At 38.6% G+C, this 20708-nt stretch overlaps 1 protein-coding gene across 1 annotated transcript in view; it reads left to right on the top strand.

Annotated features, from left to right (window-relative positions):
* ptch1 (patched 1) overlaps positions 1 to 20708 on the top strand; it is a 62599-nt gene that overhangs the window by 8553 nt on the left and 33338 nt on the right. The window contains exons 3-12 of the mRNA XM_079381854.1: positions 8720 to 8909; positions 9124 to 9193; positions 9295 to 9386; positions 11608 to 11806; positions 11989 to 12110; positions 14017 to 14164; positions 15446 to 15577; positions 16956 to 17111; positions 17195 to 17293; positions 19935 to 20060. Coding sequence (XP_079237980.1) covers positions 8720 to 8909; positions 9124 to 9193; positions 9295 to 9386; positions 11608 to 11806; positions 11989 to 12110; positions 14017 to 14164; positions 15446 to 15577; positions 16956 to 17111; positions 17195 to 17293; positions 19935 to 20060 — 1334 coding nt within the window. The remainder of the gene's footprint in view (positions 1 to 8719; positions 8910 to 9123; positions 9194 to 9294; positions 9387 to 11607; positions 11807 to 11988; positions 12111 to 14016; positions 14165 to 15445; positions 15578 to 16955; positions 17112 to 17194; positions 17294 to 19934; positions 20061 to 20708) is intronic.

The raw sequence follows: 20708 nt of genomic DNA, 5'->3' as shown, positions 1-20708 counted from the left end.
AATGATGCACCAATCAGTTACATATTTATGCAGATAATTAAAAGGTGAATGAGACTCCTTTTCTGTCACCTCATTTTGTGCGCCAAATGTATTTTTTATTGTAATAAATAATTTTGGTTGCTTAGTGGATAGAGTGATGTCCCTAGAAATGGTCCCGTTCTCAAACGGAGCTCTATGGGATTTTTGTTGTACAAGGTATATGCACAGGCCTCTAGACTGCAACCAAAACGGTTGCATTTGCGACAGTTTTTTGAGAATGTGCGAGTTCAAAATAGACATGAGTGCATTAGTGTGAGTGCATGTTCTGTGCTGCTCCATACAGCGTGTGTTGCTGAGTCGCATCTATGATAAAATTTCATCAGCATTGATTAATCCCATGATGTAGCAAAAGAACGAAAAAAAAATATTGCGATCAAATCATGTGCTCATGCGACCGACTGAGAAAGTTAGTCGCAAAAGAGCGACCAGTGGGAAGAATAAGTCTAGAGCCTTGCATGCAGTTTTTGAATACTTAGAATTTCTCAAACATACATCTGATTAACATATATTACACTGTCTATAAATCCTGATTTCTTCAGCGGCAACCTCGACAGTTTTAAAACTGACGCAAGTGTGGGGAAGACAGATACAAATGGAGCAACTCCCATCCACAACCAGCATCCTGACAGCCCTCCAATTCCTGTGTTTATATTCTGCATACCTCCACTCCGTGTTATTCAAAAAACAGAGACACTGAAATGACGGAAAAGACTTGCGCGCACTCTCTCTCTCTCACTTTCTCCGACTCCCCTTCCCCTCTCTTTTCTTTCGAAAGGTTTCGCTGCACTTCAGCCCCCCCCGTTCCATACTCCTCTCACTGACACCCCCCTCCTCCACCCACCTTCACTTGGGAGTCCAGCCCTGGGATGCCAGATGTATTACAGAGTGAAGCGCAGCAATGTAAACACACAGTCCTGCCATGGATGCCGGGTGGTCCAGCCCTCCCCCTCTCCACCCTCCCTCTCTCTGTGGCCGAGGGGCGGAGGAGTTCAGCGAAAGAGAGCAAGAGGGGGAGGGGAGCGTAGTAGCTGAAGTGTTATTTGTGTTTTGGCTAGAACGGCCGTTTTTCTGCAATCTGCTGTTTCGGTTAATGCTTCATACGTGTGAGCCGGGATGTTACAAAGTTATACTTCGGCCCACACCTAGACCAATTTCCATTCAGTTCTTTGGGAATGGATTAGTAAACTTGTAGTGAAAAGTGAAACTTTAAAACATGCTTGATGTAACCTGCAAGAACTGTTCGCTAAGGTGTTTTATTGGCAACCAAGTATTTTTAGATTCTTTTTTTAGAAATTTTTTGCACATAAATATAAGACTGTCATGGAAAAGATTAGTGCATCTGTTGCAGTTTTTAATTAAAGTATTAGCTAATTTAGATTAGCGGTGGTTATACCACAAACTCCTGTAATCAGCCAATCAGAAAGCTTTAGTCCAGAGAGCCATGTAATAATAAGTGATACATTGATTTTAAAACCCTGGCTAACTGGAAATGTCCCAGTGATATCTTATTTTGCCGAAACTCACCGAATGTTTGGGTAGGTTCGCACACAGTACCACCCCCTAACCTTGAGCATGCACCAACCCACACACACACACACTTTCCCCCATGCTTTTTGTTGCAGTGCGATCCAGTTCATTTGAATAGTTTTTTCTTAAGGGGAAGGGACTTGAATGAAGCCAGCAACGTGGAAAAATCTACCCATTCAGGCCCCTCTGAATGTACATCTCTGGATTGCAGTAAGCTGTATTTGTAGGCAGCGGACTGCTAAATACATCCATTTTTTGTGGTGCAGATCTGGACAGGTGATTAGCATAATTAGAGGAGAGCTGGCCATACATATGGTAATGCAGTGTGGAGTAAATCGCAGCTGCGGTGTAAAATTTGTGTCAGGGGTCGAACAGGCTGCTCGGGGGCATTGTGCTACAGCTGCGGGTCAGGGACTCTCTCTCTCCCTCACTTTTTCTTTTTCTCTCACTTTCACTTTCCCTCTTTCCCACCATTCGTATCTTCTCTGCGAAAGGCTGAAAAGTGAAGTATGGTGAAGGTCAATGTATGGAGCCATTACAAGTCTATTTACGGATATACTACCTATTTGTATAGCTATTAAAATTGGCGTGTAGAAACAGCAACATATTTTCCCCCGAAACCCCTCAATTTTCTTCGTATGAATGAAACTCGTTGGTTTAGATGCAAGAGTGCCGGTTGGTGGTATGTCGAAGCCGTCTACCATTGACTGGGTTGGTTGCAGAGCGTTGTGGTTTGTTCTTGGAGTTGAGCAAGTTGTGCAAGGGAGAGAGTTCATGCCGCTATGACCCTGTGCAGAAACTTCCGTGTGACCACAGGGGGTCTCTCTGAGTTGGAGTCTAATCCAGCTAATCCCGCCCGCAACACAGTCATAAAAAGTGCCTCCCTGTGCCGGCATTGCCACACACAGCCCCTTCCTACAAGCACCCCCCCCACACACACACGCACCTAAAAAAGCCGCCATAAGCCACACCATCCCTTTACTGTGCGACCCCAGCAACCGTTCCACCCGGCCCTCCAGCCGCGTGATTGGCGTAGTCGGCGGGATGAAGTGGTGGGTGGTAGGGGAGCTTGCGGTAGTGTGGAGTTATGTCATGATCTTGAAGGGGTTGGATGCAGTGGTTTTGGTGGTGTTGGAGGTGGGGGGTTGTGGGTGGGGCTTTTCTTTTGTACCAAACCCCTCGCACCCCTCTGAAACGGCCACTCAAAAGCCACTCTGCAGCTGAATGGTAAGAATAGTAATGCGCCGCTTGAAAACTCAGGGCATTGGTAGAGTCCTTCCAATGGCAGCTCCCCCTGTTTGTGAAAGGGAGGTTCAAGGGTTAATGTTATGCAACAAACTGAATGGGCCCAGTGGAGGCACCAACACACACTGACATGCACACCAGATTCACTGGCTGCCATGCTGCTCCGCACCCCTCACACATCTGTGGATTGTAGACAAATATGGAAAATTTTGGTTTTACATTTAAACTGGTTTCTGCTGTCTAAAGTAGCAACATATTAGTTAGCGAAAAAGATTATCTGTTGATTTTTTTGTGTGTGATTTGTTTATTAGTGTCTTAGCTGCTGCACCAATTTTCTTTTATTTTGCTATGTTGCCTTTTGTTGTGCTGTGAGGAATTTTTTTTGCTTCATGATATATGCAAATAATATATATATATATATACATATATGCAAATAATCAGCTGCTTTTTTACAGCTTTTCTTGAGGAACATCTCATCAGATGAGCACTTGTTCATAGAGATCATTGTTGTTTTTGTTATTATTCATAATTTAAATGTATAATGTTGTAATAATAATACTTTTAAATTATTCTCATTATAAATTCTGTTAAAAATGATTACTTTTTGAATACTTTATTATTATTATTATTATTATTATGTTTGTTAAGGACATAGTTTTAAGAAGATTATTATTTCTGGTTCAGATTAATTTAATTTAATTTGTTCATTCTCGATTTTTTTTTTTTTTGTGAAAAGTGCTCTTATTAACAAATATTTATTTTGAACCTGTATAATGTTTATTGTCATACATTCTGTCACACTCAGTTAGACTTGACTTGCTATTCAAACAGTTTTGACTGATTTAGAGACCGAGACCAATTTTGTTCAAAATTGATTTCAAGTCTGTTTCATGAGTCTTTTTGACTGGTTCATTAAAAAGAATATGATGTTATTATTAAGAACTTGTTCTCAATTCCTTATCCTAATGTTTTTCAATTGATTAACACTATTCAATATTGTGCTCTAGAAGATTGTATTTCACACCATTTCCATCTCCCTGCAATTGGAATTTATCTATACACCTCCTTATTGTTGCAGTTCATGGGCTTTTTCTCAAAAATTGATCTCCAGGATTAGACAGTCTTGCTGGTTTTTCAAAGCACACCTGCAGTCATGTTTGAATGAATTCACCTCTTGTTCTCTGTCATTCTTTCTCTCGCACACATTTTCTTTTGGTGTTAATTTCACACCTGAGGCAGGGCCATTTGTGACCCCAGAACCTGTGCGTCTCTGGAGAGGTGTTGATCTCTCTAGGGTTCAGGTCGTAATATGACGTTTCCAAAAATATTGAAGTCTTTCTCTGTGAAGTGAGCGGCGTTCATTGTTATAGTTCCTTCCTGTTGCATCTCTAGGTCTTGACGTACATCAGAGGAGCCATTCATGATGTAAAGGTGACCTAGTTCATGTTAATCCAGAGCGGAGACTTTTCTGATTGAAAAGATGACATCTGAGGTTCTTTCATCCCCAAAACATGTTGGTGTTCCCAGGGCCTCACAATCAGGAACATGCTAAGCTTGTTTGGGACGTAATCAACCTGGTCCCAATGATCATGTTGAAGTAAAGCTCAGGCTCGCTTGAAGCTGCAATTAATGAGGGATATTATAAACATGCCTCAAAACAAGATCAGATGTACGTTTGGGCCCAAATAAAAAGAAATCCTTTGGTTTTTCATAATGCTTCTAGACGTTTTCCTTCTCCTTCTCAGCCTTTTTCACAGGCTGGGTGGTCTGCCCTGAGAAAAAAAGTATGGTTATTTTCAACTTTAATACAATTACAACGGTTTGAAAATATTCAACGTATGTTTGTCTCGTGAATTGAAAACCATTGTTAAATTGGATTATAGCTTATAAGTTGTTACAGATTGTTTTACACAGCCCTTTCCCCCAGAGCTGGAGTAGGTTAATGAGAAAAAGACATTTTCTTGCTTTAGTTGCCAAGCATGATAGATGTTTCTGTATTTTTGAAGTTTTTGTGGTTCTGAGGGAAGGAAAAAAAAGGTCAAAAAAGATGAATTGATGCGAATTTGTTTTATTTTTTGTTATTTTATGCTTGTTTATACTGCGTGAAATTGAGACCATTCTCACATATGTTCAGAGTGTGGAAAAATTGTGAAAAGCCTAAGTCTTGTTGCCACACACAACTAGGTGGGAGAGGATTGGAGTTTGAAACCTGTAAGTGTAAGTTCTTAGAAAAATATTGGAAATCACAAACATATGATTCTGACTTCATTTTTCTTTGTTCATGTCACTGTAAATGTGCTACAAAAGTAGAGAGCGCACTGTTAAAGTTGCTGCCTTGTAGTTCAAGGTCACACGATCCATTTTCGTAGGGTTCTACAGAAGAATATTTTCGAAATATCTCTTGTTACAGTTTGTTTTGCATGTAGGCCTAGGTTTCAGACTTTGATTTATCGCCCTAAATTAATACAGTTGAAGGGGGATCATGTGAGTGCCATAATGTTTAAAGGGATAGTTCACCCAAAAATGAAAATTCTGTCATTAATTACTCACCCTCATGTCGTTCCAAACCTGTAAGTCCTTCGTTCATCTTCGGAACACAAATGAAGATATTTTTGATGAAATCCAAGAGCTTTCTGACCCTGCATATACAGTAACACAACTACAACCATTAAAATAGTCCATGTGACATCAGTGGTTCAACCTTAATTTTAGGAAGCTACAAGAATAGATTACTTTTTGTGTGCAAAGAAAACAAAATGAAAGACTACTCAACAGTTTCTTCTCTTCCGTGTCAGTCTTTCAGGCACGTTCACAAGAGTTTAATTGGATTGCATCTTAAATATCTTAATTTGTGTTCCGAAGATGAATGAAGGTCTAATGGGTTTGGAATGACATGAGGGTGAGTAATTAATGACAGAATTTTCATTTTTGGGTGAACTATCCCTTTAACCTTTGTGATACGCTTTCTGAAATATATTGAAAATGTACCTCAATATGGAAAAAAACAAGGAAAAAATAGTGCCTCAAACATGTGTCAACCAAATAGTGCCAACAATAGAATAAAATGATCACAAATTAGTGTCTTTTATGGTCTGTTGAACTACAGTCAAATGTTAAATGTAGTTCAAGTCTTAACATCTAACTGTTTTAATGGCACATACATTTGAAGGTAAATCTTTTTTTCTTTTTCTTTTTTGTGAACAACTCATGTAAAGTGTTAAAAAACAGGACTGTTCCTTCTAAATCACAAGCAAAGCTTTCATCTTTGTGTATATTCCTTCAGAATATCTTCTCTGGCAGAATAGTTTAGTGAAATATAGTTGAATTTACCTTCACTGCTTCAAAGGGTGATAGTTGACCATGAATGAACCCTCCTCCCTGCTTCGACATCTTAAGAGGAGCTTCAGAATCACGCAACCTGCCGTCCAAAACACATCACACCAGTAGATGATTTGCGAGGACTTGACCGATTACCTGTACAATTACCTGGTTCAGAATAACTGTGAAGTCCTTGTGAACCGTGTTGCCTGCTTCTCTAGGGTGCTTGATCCTGGAAATGGAGAAGTCTTCTATTCTCGGAGGTCAGGTAGAGAGCGCGTGAAGAATCGACAGCTTTGAGAGTCAGGCTTGGACGGTGTTCAGCAGGAAGCTTTGAAAGGCTGCTTTTGTAGCTGTGAGGGCTCGCTGTTTCTGTGTGGAGCTTAGGTGTGCAACACAACGACTCCACTGCCCGAGTGCAGTAAAGCAGCCAAGCGCTTACACACACGTGTGCGCTTGCAGACGCACTTGCGCGCACACTCATAACTCATAGGCCTGGATTTGAAGGCTGTGAAGAAGACTGCAGGTGTTAAAGGGTGTACTGAAAGGCATTTTGAAGTCAAGTTAACAGGACATATGGGAGCCTGTACATGTGTTAGCGTTTCCTTTCATCGAGGCTGGAGGATATGATTGATTATCATGAGACTGTGCTTGACCCTGTGTGACGGCAGCGAAAGTTATGACTGTTTGTCACAGAAGAATTCTGAATGACATTTTATTTTGTTTATTGTGGGTTTTTCAATTGCTTGTTTGTGAATAAATATAAAAAATATACACTTTGAACACATTGTTCTTCGCCACATGTGAGTTTTAGCTTGATAAATTGAATGTGATGAGCTAAAAAGACTGTTTACTGCAAAATAATACAGAGAAAATGTCTTTGCATGCAAAAAAATCACATTTTACAACAAGTGACATCTAGGTTGACAAACAAATGACTCTTATTAGTCAATTATTTTAAAGAATTGAATCACTTTTGTGAATGTTTTGCTGAATGAACTTGCATTCAGTCATGTTTGACCTCAAATTAGGTTTTTGAAATCTATGTTTGTAATAAAATACATTTTAATTTTAAAAAGTCTAAATATTGAGCTTAATTGTGTTATGAACATTAAACTGAGTTATAACATTTTTTGAAAATCTATTACAAAAATTGTATTGTTTTTATTTCTGAAGTTAGGACCATTTTGTTGTATTTTTTACTTCAATTGTCGAGGGTTTGATCATTTCGTGTGTTGGACGGAAAAGTGTAAAAAAAAGAAAAGAAAAAGAAGCTCACTGCATACAAAACTGTTTAATTAGTTTCCAGCACATTAAAGCGATAGTTCACCCAAAAATGAAAATTCTGTCATTAATTACTCACCCTCATGTCGTACCAAACCTGTAAGACCTTCGTTCATCTTCGGAACACAAATTAAAGGAACACTCCACTTTTTTTGGAAAGCTTGACTCTTCTGTACCCATGGTACGGCAGCAAATTTCCTTGATTATTACACCGGAATGAGAGTATAGTTCCTAGCCATATCAGCCTAGAAAATCGCAGCTTTTCATTTTCCGTCGGTCTTAGTACACGATGTAACTACAGAAGAGTCAAGTTTTTGTTTTTTCTACATCCCACTGCATGTCATGTTTTTAAATTAAAAAAGTAGGCTACACTTTGTGATTGGCTTTCGGTCCTTAGTATTAAACTATGCAATACATACATGATGCTTGTTGTTTCTAATTGTTTAAGCAACGTAATTAATTATATATGGTTTATAAAAATTATTTTAAACATAATGCACTTTTTTCAAAGAAACGTGCATTAGTACGCTAATATTTTGCTCGATTTGCCCTCTTGTGGCCTCAGGAGAGAAGCCATAAGCTTTTTTTTCCCCCAACAGAAATTATTCATTTTAAATTAGAATATAATTAGAATTTTGATAATATTTTAGTACAAAATTCGAATTTAGTTTTTCACCCTATTTCACATCCCTAATAAACAGCAAGGATGCTAACTTGATCAAGGCTCAGAAACATAGCAAGGACATCACATGGAAAATAATCCATGTGACATCCATGGTTCAACCGCAATTTTACGACGCTATGAGAATACTTTTTTTGCGCAAAGAAAACAAAAATAATGATTTATTCAACAATTCGTCTTTTGGAGAGAATCACATAAAAATTACATAATGTATGCAACGTACGTACGCAGATGCGTTGTTTACGTTCAGATCAAAGCGTAAACAACATAGCCGCTTCTGACGCAGAACAGCATACATTGTTTACATATGTGATGCTCTCCAAAATGGCGCCAGGGAGACGCGGAGGAGACATCAAAATTAATCAAAATATCTTAATTTGTGTGATGAACGAAGGTCTTACAGGTTTGGAACGACATGAGGGTAATTAATGACAGAATTTTCATTTTTGGGTGAACTATCCCTTTAAGCTGTGGAGCTTGAAGCAATGTATAATGCAGCATTGAATCCCTTTTTTTCTCCATATTATTTTCTGTTACCTCTTAAATCTGCTTATAAATAAAAGTACTAAAAGGTTATGGAGCATCATCTGAAAGTCTTCATCACTTTTCTTCTCCGTTTCATAGTGGGTGGCAGGGTGAATCAGGAACTCAAGTACACGCGGCAGAAGATCGGAGAGGAGGCCATGTTTAGTCCTCAGCTCATGATACAGACACCGCGACAGGAAGGTGCTAACATTCTGACCGTAGAGGCGCTCAAGCAGCACCTCGACTCTGCCATAAAGGCCAGCAGAGTGCACGTTTACATGTACAACAGGTAACTGCACACCAGCTTCTGAAGAGTTGTTTCTATTTGAGTAGATGATGCATAACATGTCCTTGGACTTTTTTATCAACCAAAATTATAGGTTAAAATTTGGGAAAGGGTGTATTTTAAGTCCTGTAACTGGTCACTATTTCTTTTAAGTTTTCTGATTTAATGTTAGTCCACAAAATTATAGTTAATCTAATTTCCACTGTTGTGTTTTCAGGCAATGGAAATTGGAACATTTATGCTACAAATCAGGAGAACTTGTTACAGAAACCAATTTTGTGGACCAGGTAAGTAAGAATTGTTACAGTATCTTTTTTTAGTAGAATTTTAAACTTCAGTGGATGACCTCTAAGGGCTTGTGACAGTAATAGCGTATTTATTTTTTTAGATTATAGAGAAACTACACCCATGTCTGATCATCACTCCTCTAGACTGCTTCTGGGAAGGTGCTAGGCTACATTCAGGAACGGTCTACCTCCCGTAAGTTGCATACACCTTTCTGTATTTGCTTGCAGCCTGTAGTGTTTGACCCTGTCTTGCCTGGCGTTTGACAACAAGTTGATTTGCCAGAAGGGCCATTTTCATACACTAAACGCTTCACTGACATGTCCTTCCTGTGAATAGAGCCATGTTGAAAACCAATAAACAAGCAAAATTAATTTTTAGGAAAAGTTTTTCCTTCCAATCCAGAGAGGTGGTGAAAAGAGGATTTTACAGTGTTTATTTGATGAATTACCTCTTTAGGAGTAATTTATTTAAAAATCATATTCAGGCAAGATGTTTAATGCGATTTAAGTAATTTTTACTCTATTTATGGTGAAATTCAGTAATCAGTGAAACTCACCTACGAGTTAAACAGAAACCAGCAGAAAACTGCAAAAACCACTTGCCCTATGCATGTAAGATTAAGTCCATAAAGTGCAGGAAGGATGTTTGAATATTGAATCTGTTCTGTGTTCTGTGTTTGCACTTCTCTATTGGTTTAGTTTAATGATTATATAATTTGTATTTTTGCACAAATTAGACAAATACATATTGATTTTTTCCATGAAGAATATTTAAAAAATAAAAAAAATTAAATGAATCATGATTAAATATTGTGCGAAGTGGTGCTCCTGTGGTGTTTTCTCATGGCTTTCATTGTGATGGTGAACCGCTCAAAGCCTCACACAATTGTTCCACTTCTGCTGCTAATGGCTCATTGCAACAGTTACACTCAGTAGACAACCACCAAGTCTGCAAAAGTTTTTCTGCCCTCCTCCCCTCCCTCTCTCCCTCCATCATGGATGGTAAATAAGGATTTTACTGTGTTCTGGTTGGGGGACTTGGAATAATGACTCAAGCCTGGTTAGGCACATACAATGTGGTCTGAACCACTGCAGGCCTGCCAGAAGAGAAAGAGAGAGGGGCGAACAGAAGGAAACATACAGAAAAAAGGGAAGAATGAAAGAAAGAGGGAGAAATGAGAGAAAGATGGTGTAGGGACGGAAAGGCGGAGCGGGTTTGAGAGAGGGCGGCTTAGAGAGTCAGTCAGCGGAGCGGTGGAAGTGGACGGATGATGGAAAGTGGGCGGGTGAACTCGGTGTGAGGAAGGCTGTCTGAGGATAGAGTCAAACATACGGGCGGAACAGGAGAACGGGTGAAGACGCAGCAAGAGAAAGAGGGTGCTGAAAAAAACAACTGAGACAAGATGGCAAGCAAAGTATGGGAGGTTTGCGAAACTGCTGCGTTGGGCTGTTAGTTGTAGGGAGATGCCAGGCCCTGAGCGGGATCACCCGGCACGGCAGTATAATTAAAGGGGATAAAGATCAGATGAGCGGATTGATTCCATTTTCTCAAAGCTGTTATTATGGAGGCAGGCTGAAATCCAATCCCAACTACATTAGTGCTGCCACCGCTGTGACGTGCAGCGTCCATCAATCCCTAAGCCTTCGGCATTCCATCCAGTCACCCTTCATCCGCTTCCTGCAGTTATGCCCAACCACTTTAAGCACGTCCAACATCCCATAAGCAGGGCTCAGTCCGTGCTTCTCCTTCATGGTTAAACATACACTACCATTCAAGAGTTTAGGGTCAGTCAGATTTTATTTTTTGAAAGAAATGAATACTTCTATTCTGCAAGGACTTATAAAACTGATCAAAATGGACATTAACAAGATTTAGAATGTTCCAAAAGATTTGATTTCAAATAAATGCTGTTCTTTTGAACTTCCACAGAAATATTAAGCAGCACAACTGTTTTCAACATTGATAATAGTAAGAAACGTGTCTTGAGCACCAAATCAGCATATTAGAATGATTTCTGAAAAATCACGTGGCACCGAAGACTGGAGTAATAGCTGCAAAAAAAATTCAGCTTTGCCATCACAGGAATGAATTCCATTTTAAAATATATTAAAATAGAAAACAATGATTTTAATGATGTAATAGTATTTCATAATTTTGCTGTTTTACTGTATTTTTTAACAAATACATGCAGCATTGATGAGTGCCGCTTTTTAAAACCCAGAGTTGTAGCAGATTTACAACAATGGACCAATCCTAAGAAATTCTGGATAAAGCAAGAGCACTCAGTGTTTGAGTTAGCAACGGTCTAGTGGAGTCAGTGCGCCTATAACACTGCTTTTAACACTGTTTTTAACGCTATAACATCATGTCCTGTGTGAACATCCCACAGTAAAATAGTTGCTTTTCCCCACAGTGGCAAAGACCCAGTGCAATGGACCAACTTTGATCCGATGGGATTCATTGCTGAGCTGAAGATGCTGAAGTATCCGGTGGACAGCTGGGAGGAGATGCTGGTCAAAGCAGAGGTGGGCCACGGCTATATGGACCGCCCTTGCCTGAATCCCGCAGACCCCGACTGCCCGTTGTCAGCTCCCAACAAGAATATTACACGGGTGAGTTCAGCAGTCAAGGGAGAACATAGAGCAATAGCTGAAAATCATTTGTGATTATTTGTTATTCTGTGTTGGGTGTTTGTTTTTGAAGTCGTGGGCTGCAGATAAAGATTTGCTAATTAAATCAATGTTGTTTTGCATCTCGAGTGTATCTCTGATTTATGATCTGTCATATTCTTAAGCCTTTTGACGTGGCTCGTATTTTGACTGGTGGCTGCTATGGGCTTTCCAAAAAGTACATGCACTGGCAGGAGGAGCTTATCGTAGGTGGGACTAAGAGGAACGACAGTGGCAAACTTCTGAGGTAAGAGACAACTTTGGGATTTAAACACTGAATGGATTTATCTTAATGTTTTTTTTACTTGTAAAGGGAATAAATTATTGTGAAAACCATAGAAGAGAGAGAAAGGAAAAAATGAAGCGTCTCTTTAAGTTTGTCATAGTTTGACAATTTTTGGGCATTACGTGGCAGTGGATAAAACATCACTTTGTCTTTCCCTCTCTCGTATGCACTCGCATATACACTGTGAGGTTTGTTTTATGTTTCTTTCTTGGCAGATCGTAATCATTAGTAAACTGCATATTAGTATTCATTCCCACAGACTGAAGGAAGCCCACACCTTTTACTCCAAAAGCGAAACATTTTTCCCCAGACCTCTTTAGGCTTGAGAGGGGACAGAATTCATCATCCTCATTATGAAAGAACGTTGTCATACATCCCAAAAATGTTAATACACAACAGTGATGGTGGCGGAAAATATTCTCTAGTGGTTCTGGAATCGTCCGCTGTGATTTCCAGGAATCGCTTCACTCTGAAAACTGGATTTTTGAAAAGAAAGTCAAGGGTTTTTCTTTCAATAAGTGTTCATTGAACAATATTAGGTTGACAGTCCACTTGAGGGAGTCTGTACTCTACAGTTGGGGAAATTTTAGCTGGTCTGTGGAACAAAGTGACAGGCCACTGTTTTTCTGCATGTTAGTGGTTGTTTTGAGGTTTTTATCCCCAAGTAGTGACAGACAAGGTCAAGACTGTGTTTGCAGTAGGATTTGTTTTTGCAGCAGCCATCATCACCCCCAAGAAAAGAAACCAAGCTTAACAACATGCTAAACATTAAAGGGGTCATATGATGCTTTTTTAAAGATCATTATTTTCTGTATTTGGTGTAACAGAATGTGTTGACATGTTTTATTGTTAAAATTTTTCAAATACTGTACATTATTGTAAGTCTTCTATGCCCCGCCTCTCTCAAACGCTTCAATTTCCACAAAGTCCCTCCTTCAGACAAACACAGTCTGCTCTGATTGGCCAACTGGCACAGTGCATTGTGATTGGCAGAACACCACAAGCCACGTCGGAAATGTAACGCCCCAGAAGGCCAAATAAAGTGCTTTTGCTTTCACCTAGAAACACACAGCGTCTCCCTGACATGGCTTCATCAACACTACTGCGGTTATAGAAACCACTCCTTTTTTCCTCGCGTGCACATTTGGGCTGCATTATGCAAATATTTCCACATCTTGACATCAAGATGTGGGGGCGTGTTTGAATGAGCCGTTTTAGGGGGGCGTGACAGAGTCTTAACTTTGATAAAGAATATCTCTTTGGTTTTGAGACTTTAGTCTTTGCAAATTTAGGGATAAAACCTTTTCCAGCATTTTTTAAATTTAAAAAAATATTAATAACAAAACTCAAACTTTTAATATCCTTAAGAAAAATCATTTTTTATATTGCTTTCAAAAAGTATGTAATGGCTTGTTTCGAGACGAATTGATTCACTGAGTTGATTCACTAAGGATATGAGCTGATTCAGTTCATGATTCAGAGTAAAGAGTCTTAGGTCAGTTAAGTTGATTCTAAATGATTTAGACTGTTGCCTACAACGTCAGGGGATTAGAAATATCTAACAGATGGTTCAATATATTGGTTATAAATACATTCTCTGAAACTTTATATTTCAAGCTTCAACCGCAAATGTCAAAACCATTTTTGTATGTGTGTGTGTGTAGAAAAACGTTGATTCTTTTGAGTTTGTAGCAGCTGGCAAGTTTTGGGACACACTACCATGTCATAAAATTACTACCAGAAATAGTGGACCATCTGGGGACCTTTGGCATACTCTTTTCACACACTTATTCCAATCTCACATCTACTCAGCAGTGAAACACTTGGTCAGTTTCACCTTTTCACTCTACTTTACTCTTCCTCACAGGGCACAGGCCCTCCAGACCATGTTCCAGCTCATGACCCCAAAGCAGATGTACGAGCACTTGAAGGGCTACGAGGAGGTCTCGCACATCAACTGGAATGAGGACAAAGCAGCTGCCATACTAAAGGCCTGGCAGAGGAGATACTCTGAGGTAAATGAACGTCTCACCTGATGGAAAGGATGCTCTGTGGATGTCCAGACTGCAGTCTACTGTAGTGGAGATATTTACAGTGCTTGTTTCTGCTGTAGTATTTCTAGTAATTCATTCTTTCATCAGGTTTTACTTTGCTTAAAACCGTTTAGGAGGCCCGATTCATTCCTCCAGCCCAACATTGCGTGTTTCCTGGAACATACATTCACATACATGCACTCATGTAGTGTGAAGGCATTCATCTTGAATCATAAGTAATGCATACATTCCAAAGGGGCTGTGTCTCTTGAGGTTAGGACCCAGCTGTTTAAGTGCAGTCCTTCAAAGGCATAGACTTCCCTTTTTTCCCTTCTTCATACTTTAAACACTCAACTTAAGTGTGAACTGGGAAAAACGGGGCACATCTTTAAGGTCAGGAAAGGTTGTGATGGGACATTGTAGAAATGTGTTCACTAAAACCTTTGCATGTATTAGATGTGTTACGTTGTTGCATCGAAAATATTTCAGTCCTTTACATTGAGGCATCATGAACTAACTAATGAACAACATTTTTGCAGCATTTATATAACATTTCAAGTTGCATGAATTAACATCAGTTAAATGTATAATGAATAAACTTGAATTTACAAATATTACTGTTTAGTAATATTGTAAATTAACATTTTAAAAGCGTTTATTAACCTTGGTTGGTTGTAAATTTATAAATATACTATGTTAATTGGTGTTTTTTCTTAATAAATTAATTTTTTATACAATTTGAAATATATGTACATCTAAAAATTACCATTATGCAACATTAATAAATGTTGTATAGTATTATTTATTGTTAGTTAATGCATTAACTAATGTTTACAGCTTGAACCTTATTTTAAAGTGTTAGCGAAATCATTTTAGCGTGCTTTAATAACAGATTTGCTCATTTAATCTGAGGTGGCAGCATTACAGCACAGCCTGTTTTTGCTAGTGTGGGTGTCTATTGCAAAATCAACCCCTCTTGGTGTGGCGGCCCCAGCACTTGTGTGTCTGTGTGTGTTTTTGCGTGTGTGTGGTATCTGTGTGTGTGTGTGTGTGTGTGTGCGTGTTTGACAGGACCGTCTGGAACACATTAACCCGCTGAGCGCACAATCTCTTTCACAGCTGCCGTCCCATTGGTGGCTTGTATGTGACATCATCTGGTCTCTGTTTTGTCAGTGAGAAGATTGGAGAAAGGGTGTAAATGAATTGAAGGTAAACAACATTAATGTTTTTTTTTTTTACGTCTTCCATGCTGTGCGTCCTCAGGTTGTCCAACAGAGTGTGTCAGTAAATTCGTCTCAGAAAGTTCTCACATTCACCACCACCACCTTGGAAGACATCCTTAAGTCCTTCTCTGATGTCAGTGTGATCCGTATCGCCAGTGGCTACCTCCTAATGGTAAACTAACTCCCACATCTGAAGAGCTTTTGCTTTATCTAGACTTTTGTTCAGGTTCATTTTAACCTGTTAAGGACTCACACGAGTATTTGTGAATCTGTGGAGTATGGATAATTTCTTGTTAAGGTCCATTCACATCAAAACTGTCATGACAAAATAACAGAAATATATGTTTTAAAAGAAAACATAGTTTCAGGATTCGAAACATTCACACCAAATCTGAAAAAAGGCAGTGCTTTAAAGGCATAGTTCACCCAAAAAAGAAAATTCTGTGATCACGTACTCACCCTCAAGTAGTTACAAAACTGTATGAGTTTCTTTCTTCTGTTGAACACAAGATATTGTGAATAATGTTGGTAATTAAACAGTTGATGGTAGCCATTAATGCAAAACTCATACAGGCTTGGAACAACTTAAGGGTGAGTAAATGATGATCATTTTTATTTCTAGGTTAAAGATCCCTTTAATTAACATGCTTATTATTTTAACATTTAAATTGATTATATTAAATGCCACTAATTGAACTTAAGAGTGTTTTTTACCAGCTTAGGTAGGGCTTAAGTACATGTTTATATGTAATTTTCTAATTACATCTACTGTCCTTGAAATTTACACATTTGTAATGAAGTTGCAATTAAGTAAATTTTAACTATTTTCACTTTAAATTCAATATCAAACAACGAACTACAGTTAAAATAATAATTTACATATGCTAGTATGTTAGTCAGTGCGTAAGTGTACTTCAAAGCATGACAAAAGATTATTTAAACAATGATTTAAAATGTACTTTAAAGTAAAACTTAATGAAAGTGTACTTGAAAGTGTCAGCATATATAGTCATGAAAGTGTACTTTTTAAGATTTTAAGTACACTACAAGTGCACTTTCAAACATGCACAATTTTATTTTCACTTGGGGATTAGATTGAAAATATTCCATTTTATGAAAATGCATCTCAAGATCTCTATATTCATTCTCTTGAAATGCGTCCAGTTTGGGTCAGATGTGCCTGAAACAAGCCTAATTGTAGAGGGATATTTAAGACCTGTGACCAAATACGTTTCTGCACATGTTGTACTGCTAATGTGAGTGTTGCGAGTATTCTGTCATTCTTTCCTCTGTAAGTAAAAAAGCCTTGTAGAACCAAAAATTGGCCTAGCATTGAGTACAATTATATTGTGTGAAGGAGTTCGTAGAGAGAGATTTTTTTCATTTTTCAGAAAATTCAGACTTGGTGTGTATAGGCCTTTAGTGTTATGTTACATGCAGCTTGCCAGTGCATGCCTGACCCTGCTGTGCTGTGACCGCACTCATGAGAACAGCGCTGTGGTAACGTGATAATGTCAGATTAACGCTATAGCTATGTTATCTGTGTGCAGCTTGCCTATGCGTGTCTGACCATGCTGCGGTGGGACTGTGCCAAGTCTCAGGGGACGGTCGGGCTGGCCGGAGTGTTGCTGGTCACTCTTTCTGTCGCCGCTGGACTCGGACTATGCTCTCTTTTGGGCATCTCCTTTAACGCCGCCACCACACAGGTACATCACACACACAAGCAAACATGAACACCATGGGTAGTAGAACATCTTTCACATGTAGCATGCTATTCATGTGTTTAAAGGTGTTGCCATTCCTGGCCCTTGGCGTAGGGGTGGATGATGTCTTTCTCCTGGCTCACGCTTTCAGCGAGACCGGCCAGAACAAGAGGATTCCATTTGAGGTGTGTTATCTCATCCCAAACATCCTGAAAAGCAGGGAACACTAAGTAAAAAACAACAGTTTTCTCCCACTACAAACCATCAGATGCGGAAAAGTGACTACACATCCAAAGATAGTGTCGAGACAAGGCAGTCCGTTCAGAATGAAGGAGCTAGCATGTTATCAGGAGGAAGGGGGATATCAATGTGTACCCTCATGTTATCACTTACATAAAGGAATGTGTGTGTACCTGCCCCAGCCTGTGATGTAACTTCAAAAACACTAGCATACTTTAATCTGCTGAGGGCCACTGTATTTCTCCTAAACAACACAGATGAAAAATTGTACCATAGTACTACCAATGTTATTTTTTGATTTTAGATATGGAACCATGTTAGTACCATTGTTTTCTATGACACACTTTAGTAACAAGGTAGTGTGTCCCAAGTAACAAATAAATAACATGGTATGCTTATATTATGAAATTTTATAATCTAATATATATATATATGTGTGTCTGTGTCTGTGTGAGAAAAATGTATCTTCAGTCTTAGTTACAAATAGGATAAGACAGGTTTATCTTCAATCATTTTTATCTTCTATACAAATTAGAATGCTTTCTAATTATAATAATAATATAATAAATGTATATTATATATATATTATAAATAATATATATATATATATATATATATATATATATATATATATATATATATAAAGTAAAAATAACAATAAGTGTGTGTGTGTATATAAAATAGATTTTGCGCATCTTTTTAGCTTCAAAATGACATGAAAAATCAGTCAAACATTTCACAAACCTTAAGTGTTAAATACTTCCCTTTGTTTGAAGATGAAAATTACTAAAAGTAATGATTACTGGAGACATACTCATTTCATTCATTAAAGGATCTGTCTTACTTGTTCAAACCGTTAACTCCAGAGTATTTCTGAACAGTGTATTTATTAAAAGATCAGCCCATTAGAGTCTTTTGTTCATTAATTGGTATTTTATACTTCTTTCTTTTATCCATACTTTTGGCCTTTCTAGTATATCAAAGTAATGTGGTATTACCAACTGATATCATCACTTTACCGTGGTACTGCCAGGTGTTAATCTTTAATCAGTTTCTGTAAAACCTTTTCTAGCACAGGCATTTGAGTTGTTTTACTTGCGAGACTCGACTGGATGACAGTAATCTTATGTGTATATGATCTGGGGGTTTTTAGTAGATTGTGTATTCATTTCCGTTGATACATCTGTCAAGGGTATCTTTGTTTAGCTTTCGCGTGCGTTTACGTGTGGTCGTGTATGCGAGGTGATTTAGATGACTCTCATGCAGACGGCTGAATTCAAGCATGTATTTGCTTGTGTTTATGTGAGATTGCACAGCATGCAGCAACACTTTTGTGTGGAAAGTAAACAATTCCCCTCTAGGAGGAGAGAGATAGAGAGAGAGAGCACAGAGCCCTCCTGTCTTATAACGCACCGTGTGTGGTCCTGCACGTCCTCAGATACCAGAAAAAACTTTCCCTCTTTCTTTCCTTCTCATCTCTACCTCCGTGTGTACGGAGGTGGGGTTTGGAACTGTTTCTCATGCGCCTCGCACCATGAATGGCTTTGAAACGAGGAGAGAGAGTTTATCCTAACAAGACAGTGAGCCAATCGTGTTTCTGCACCCCGGGCTGCTTTGTTTAAAAGGATATGTCCTGCCTTTGATGAAAAATATTTCTGTGTGAGGGAGGGATAAGGAGAAGGGAGGGAAATGAATCTCTTTTTTTTTTTTTTCTCTCTCTAAAAATCTGCATAATAGTGGGACGAGAAAGGAAAGCTTTTCTTCAGAAGTTGAGCTCATTAAGTTGTCATGGCAGGTTGTATGATTATCAGCTTCCTTCAATGAAAATATCAGCAAGCTTAAATGCAAGTTACACTTTCACTAAAGTCATAATGAGTCTGGCAGTGAATCATTATTGTCAGACTAAATTTCTGTTCTGCTAAAGTCTGTGTCATTATTGAGCAAAATAATCTATGCCTAAGAGTGAAAATAAATGCTTTATTTAAATTTTTTATAAATTAAAGAACGTATGATAATTTAATAACAAAATAAACTTAATTTATATGTATTTATTTATTATGAATGAATCATTGTTTATCATCATTTCACAGTTCCTCGATTGTTTTTGTGCTCCAAAAAATGAGTTTGATTGCGCTGAGAATATAACTGTTCAAAGCACCACATTCAGATGAAAAAGAAATGTGAATAAAAGTTTGCATTATATTACAGTTTTGAATAGGTATACACTGACTGAACATAAAAAAGGAAATAAATTAATAATTTTAATGAGCTTTCCAGTACAGTAATCACAAAGAAACCCATCCATAGAAGTGAACATTGCAACTCGTTTCACATGTGAATGGGTTAGCCAATCATAACAGAATCATTTATGTACAGTGGTCTAATCCACAGCAGGACAAAAGCAAAAACAGTCAGTTTAGTTTTCAGGGTCCAAGAACAGGTGGAAAATAGACTTGAAAAGCTAATATGCAACCGTGTTTGTTGCAAGACACCTTGACTAATTGATTCTAGGGGTAAGAATAATATGCTTGCTGTTAGTTTGATGACTTTGATGACATAACTTTTCTTTTTGTCTGTCTTCCTCAGGACCGCACTGGTGAATGTCTGAAGAGGACTGGGGCTAGTGTAGCTTTGACTTCCATCAGTAACGTGACAGCATTTTTCATGGCCGCCCTTATTCCAATCCCAGCACTCCGAGCTTTCTCTTTACAGGTTTGTTTGCTTTTTTTTCTTATTCTTGAATAGGAATGCATTTCAGATTGCTTGTCTGTAGCAGTTGTGTTTGTTTGTATTACTAATGGACATTTGCCCAAATTTCCCATGTCCGTACCAGCTCTTTCTTTGTTCTGTGTGCGTGTTCCATACCTTCATTGACTCCAGATTTCTTCACATGACTTTTATTGATTTCATTCATCAAACCGAGCGTGTGACAGGTTGAGCGAGCTGGCATGGCCCATAACCCCCCCTACGGTGTGTGATTAGTGGTATGGCCTCCTAAGTGTGCAGATTGTGGGCATGTAACTCAATCTGGGAGTGGGAGTGGGTCATACGGGTTGTTGCTCCACACATCTGTGGTTTATTTATGACCGCAAGGCTGTGGAAGTGACATTGGAAAGAGGCTAAGCAAGAGATCTGCCCACAACCTGTTCCTGGCTTGAACCACGTTAAAGGGACAGTCAAGTGAAAGTTCTGTCATCATTTACTCACCCTCATGTTGTGACAAATCTGACTTTTTCTTCTGTGGGACGATGTTGTGAAGACTGTGGACTGGAGCCTTCACGCTTCATAAATTTTCAATGAATCAAATAAATGATGTGAATGATTTGTTCAAGTTTCACTACTCATGAATGGAGATAAATG

The sequence above is a fragment of the Barbus barbus genome, assembly GCF_936440315.1.
Source record: "Barbus barbus genome assembly, chromosome: 28".
NCBI lineage: Eukaryota > Metazoa > Chordata > Actinopteri > Cypriniformes > Cyprinidae > Barbus > Barbus barbus.
Note: the sequence above shows the minus strand (reverse complement) of the source record. Positions and strands in the feature narration are given on the sequence as shown.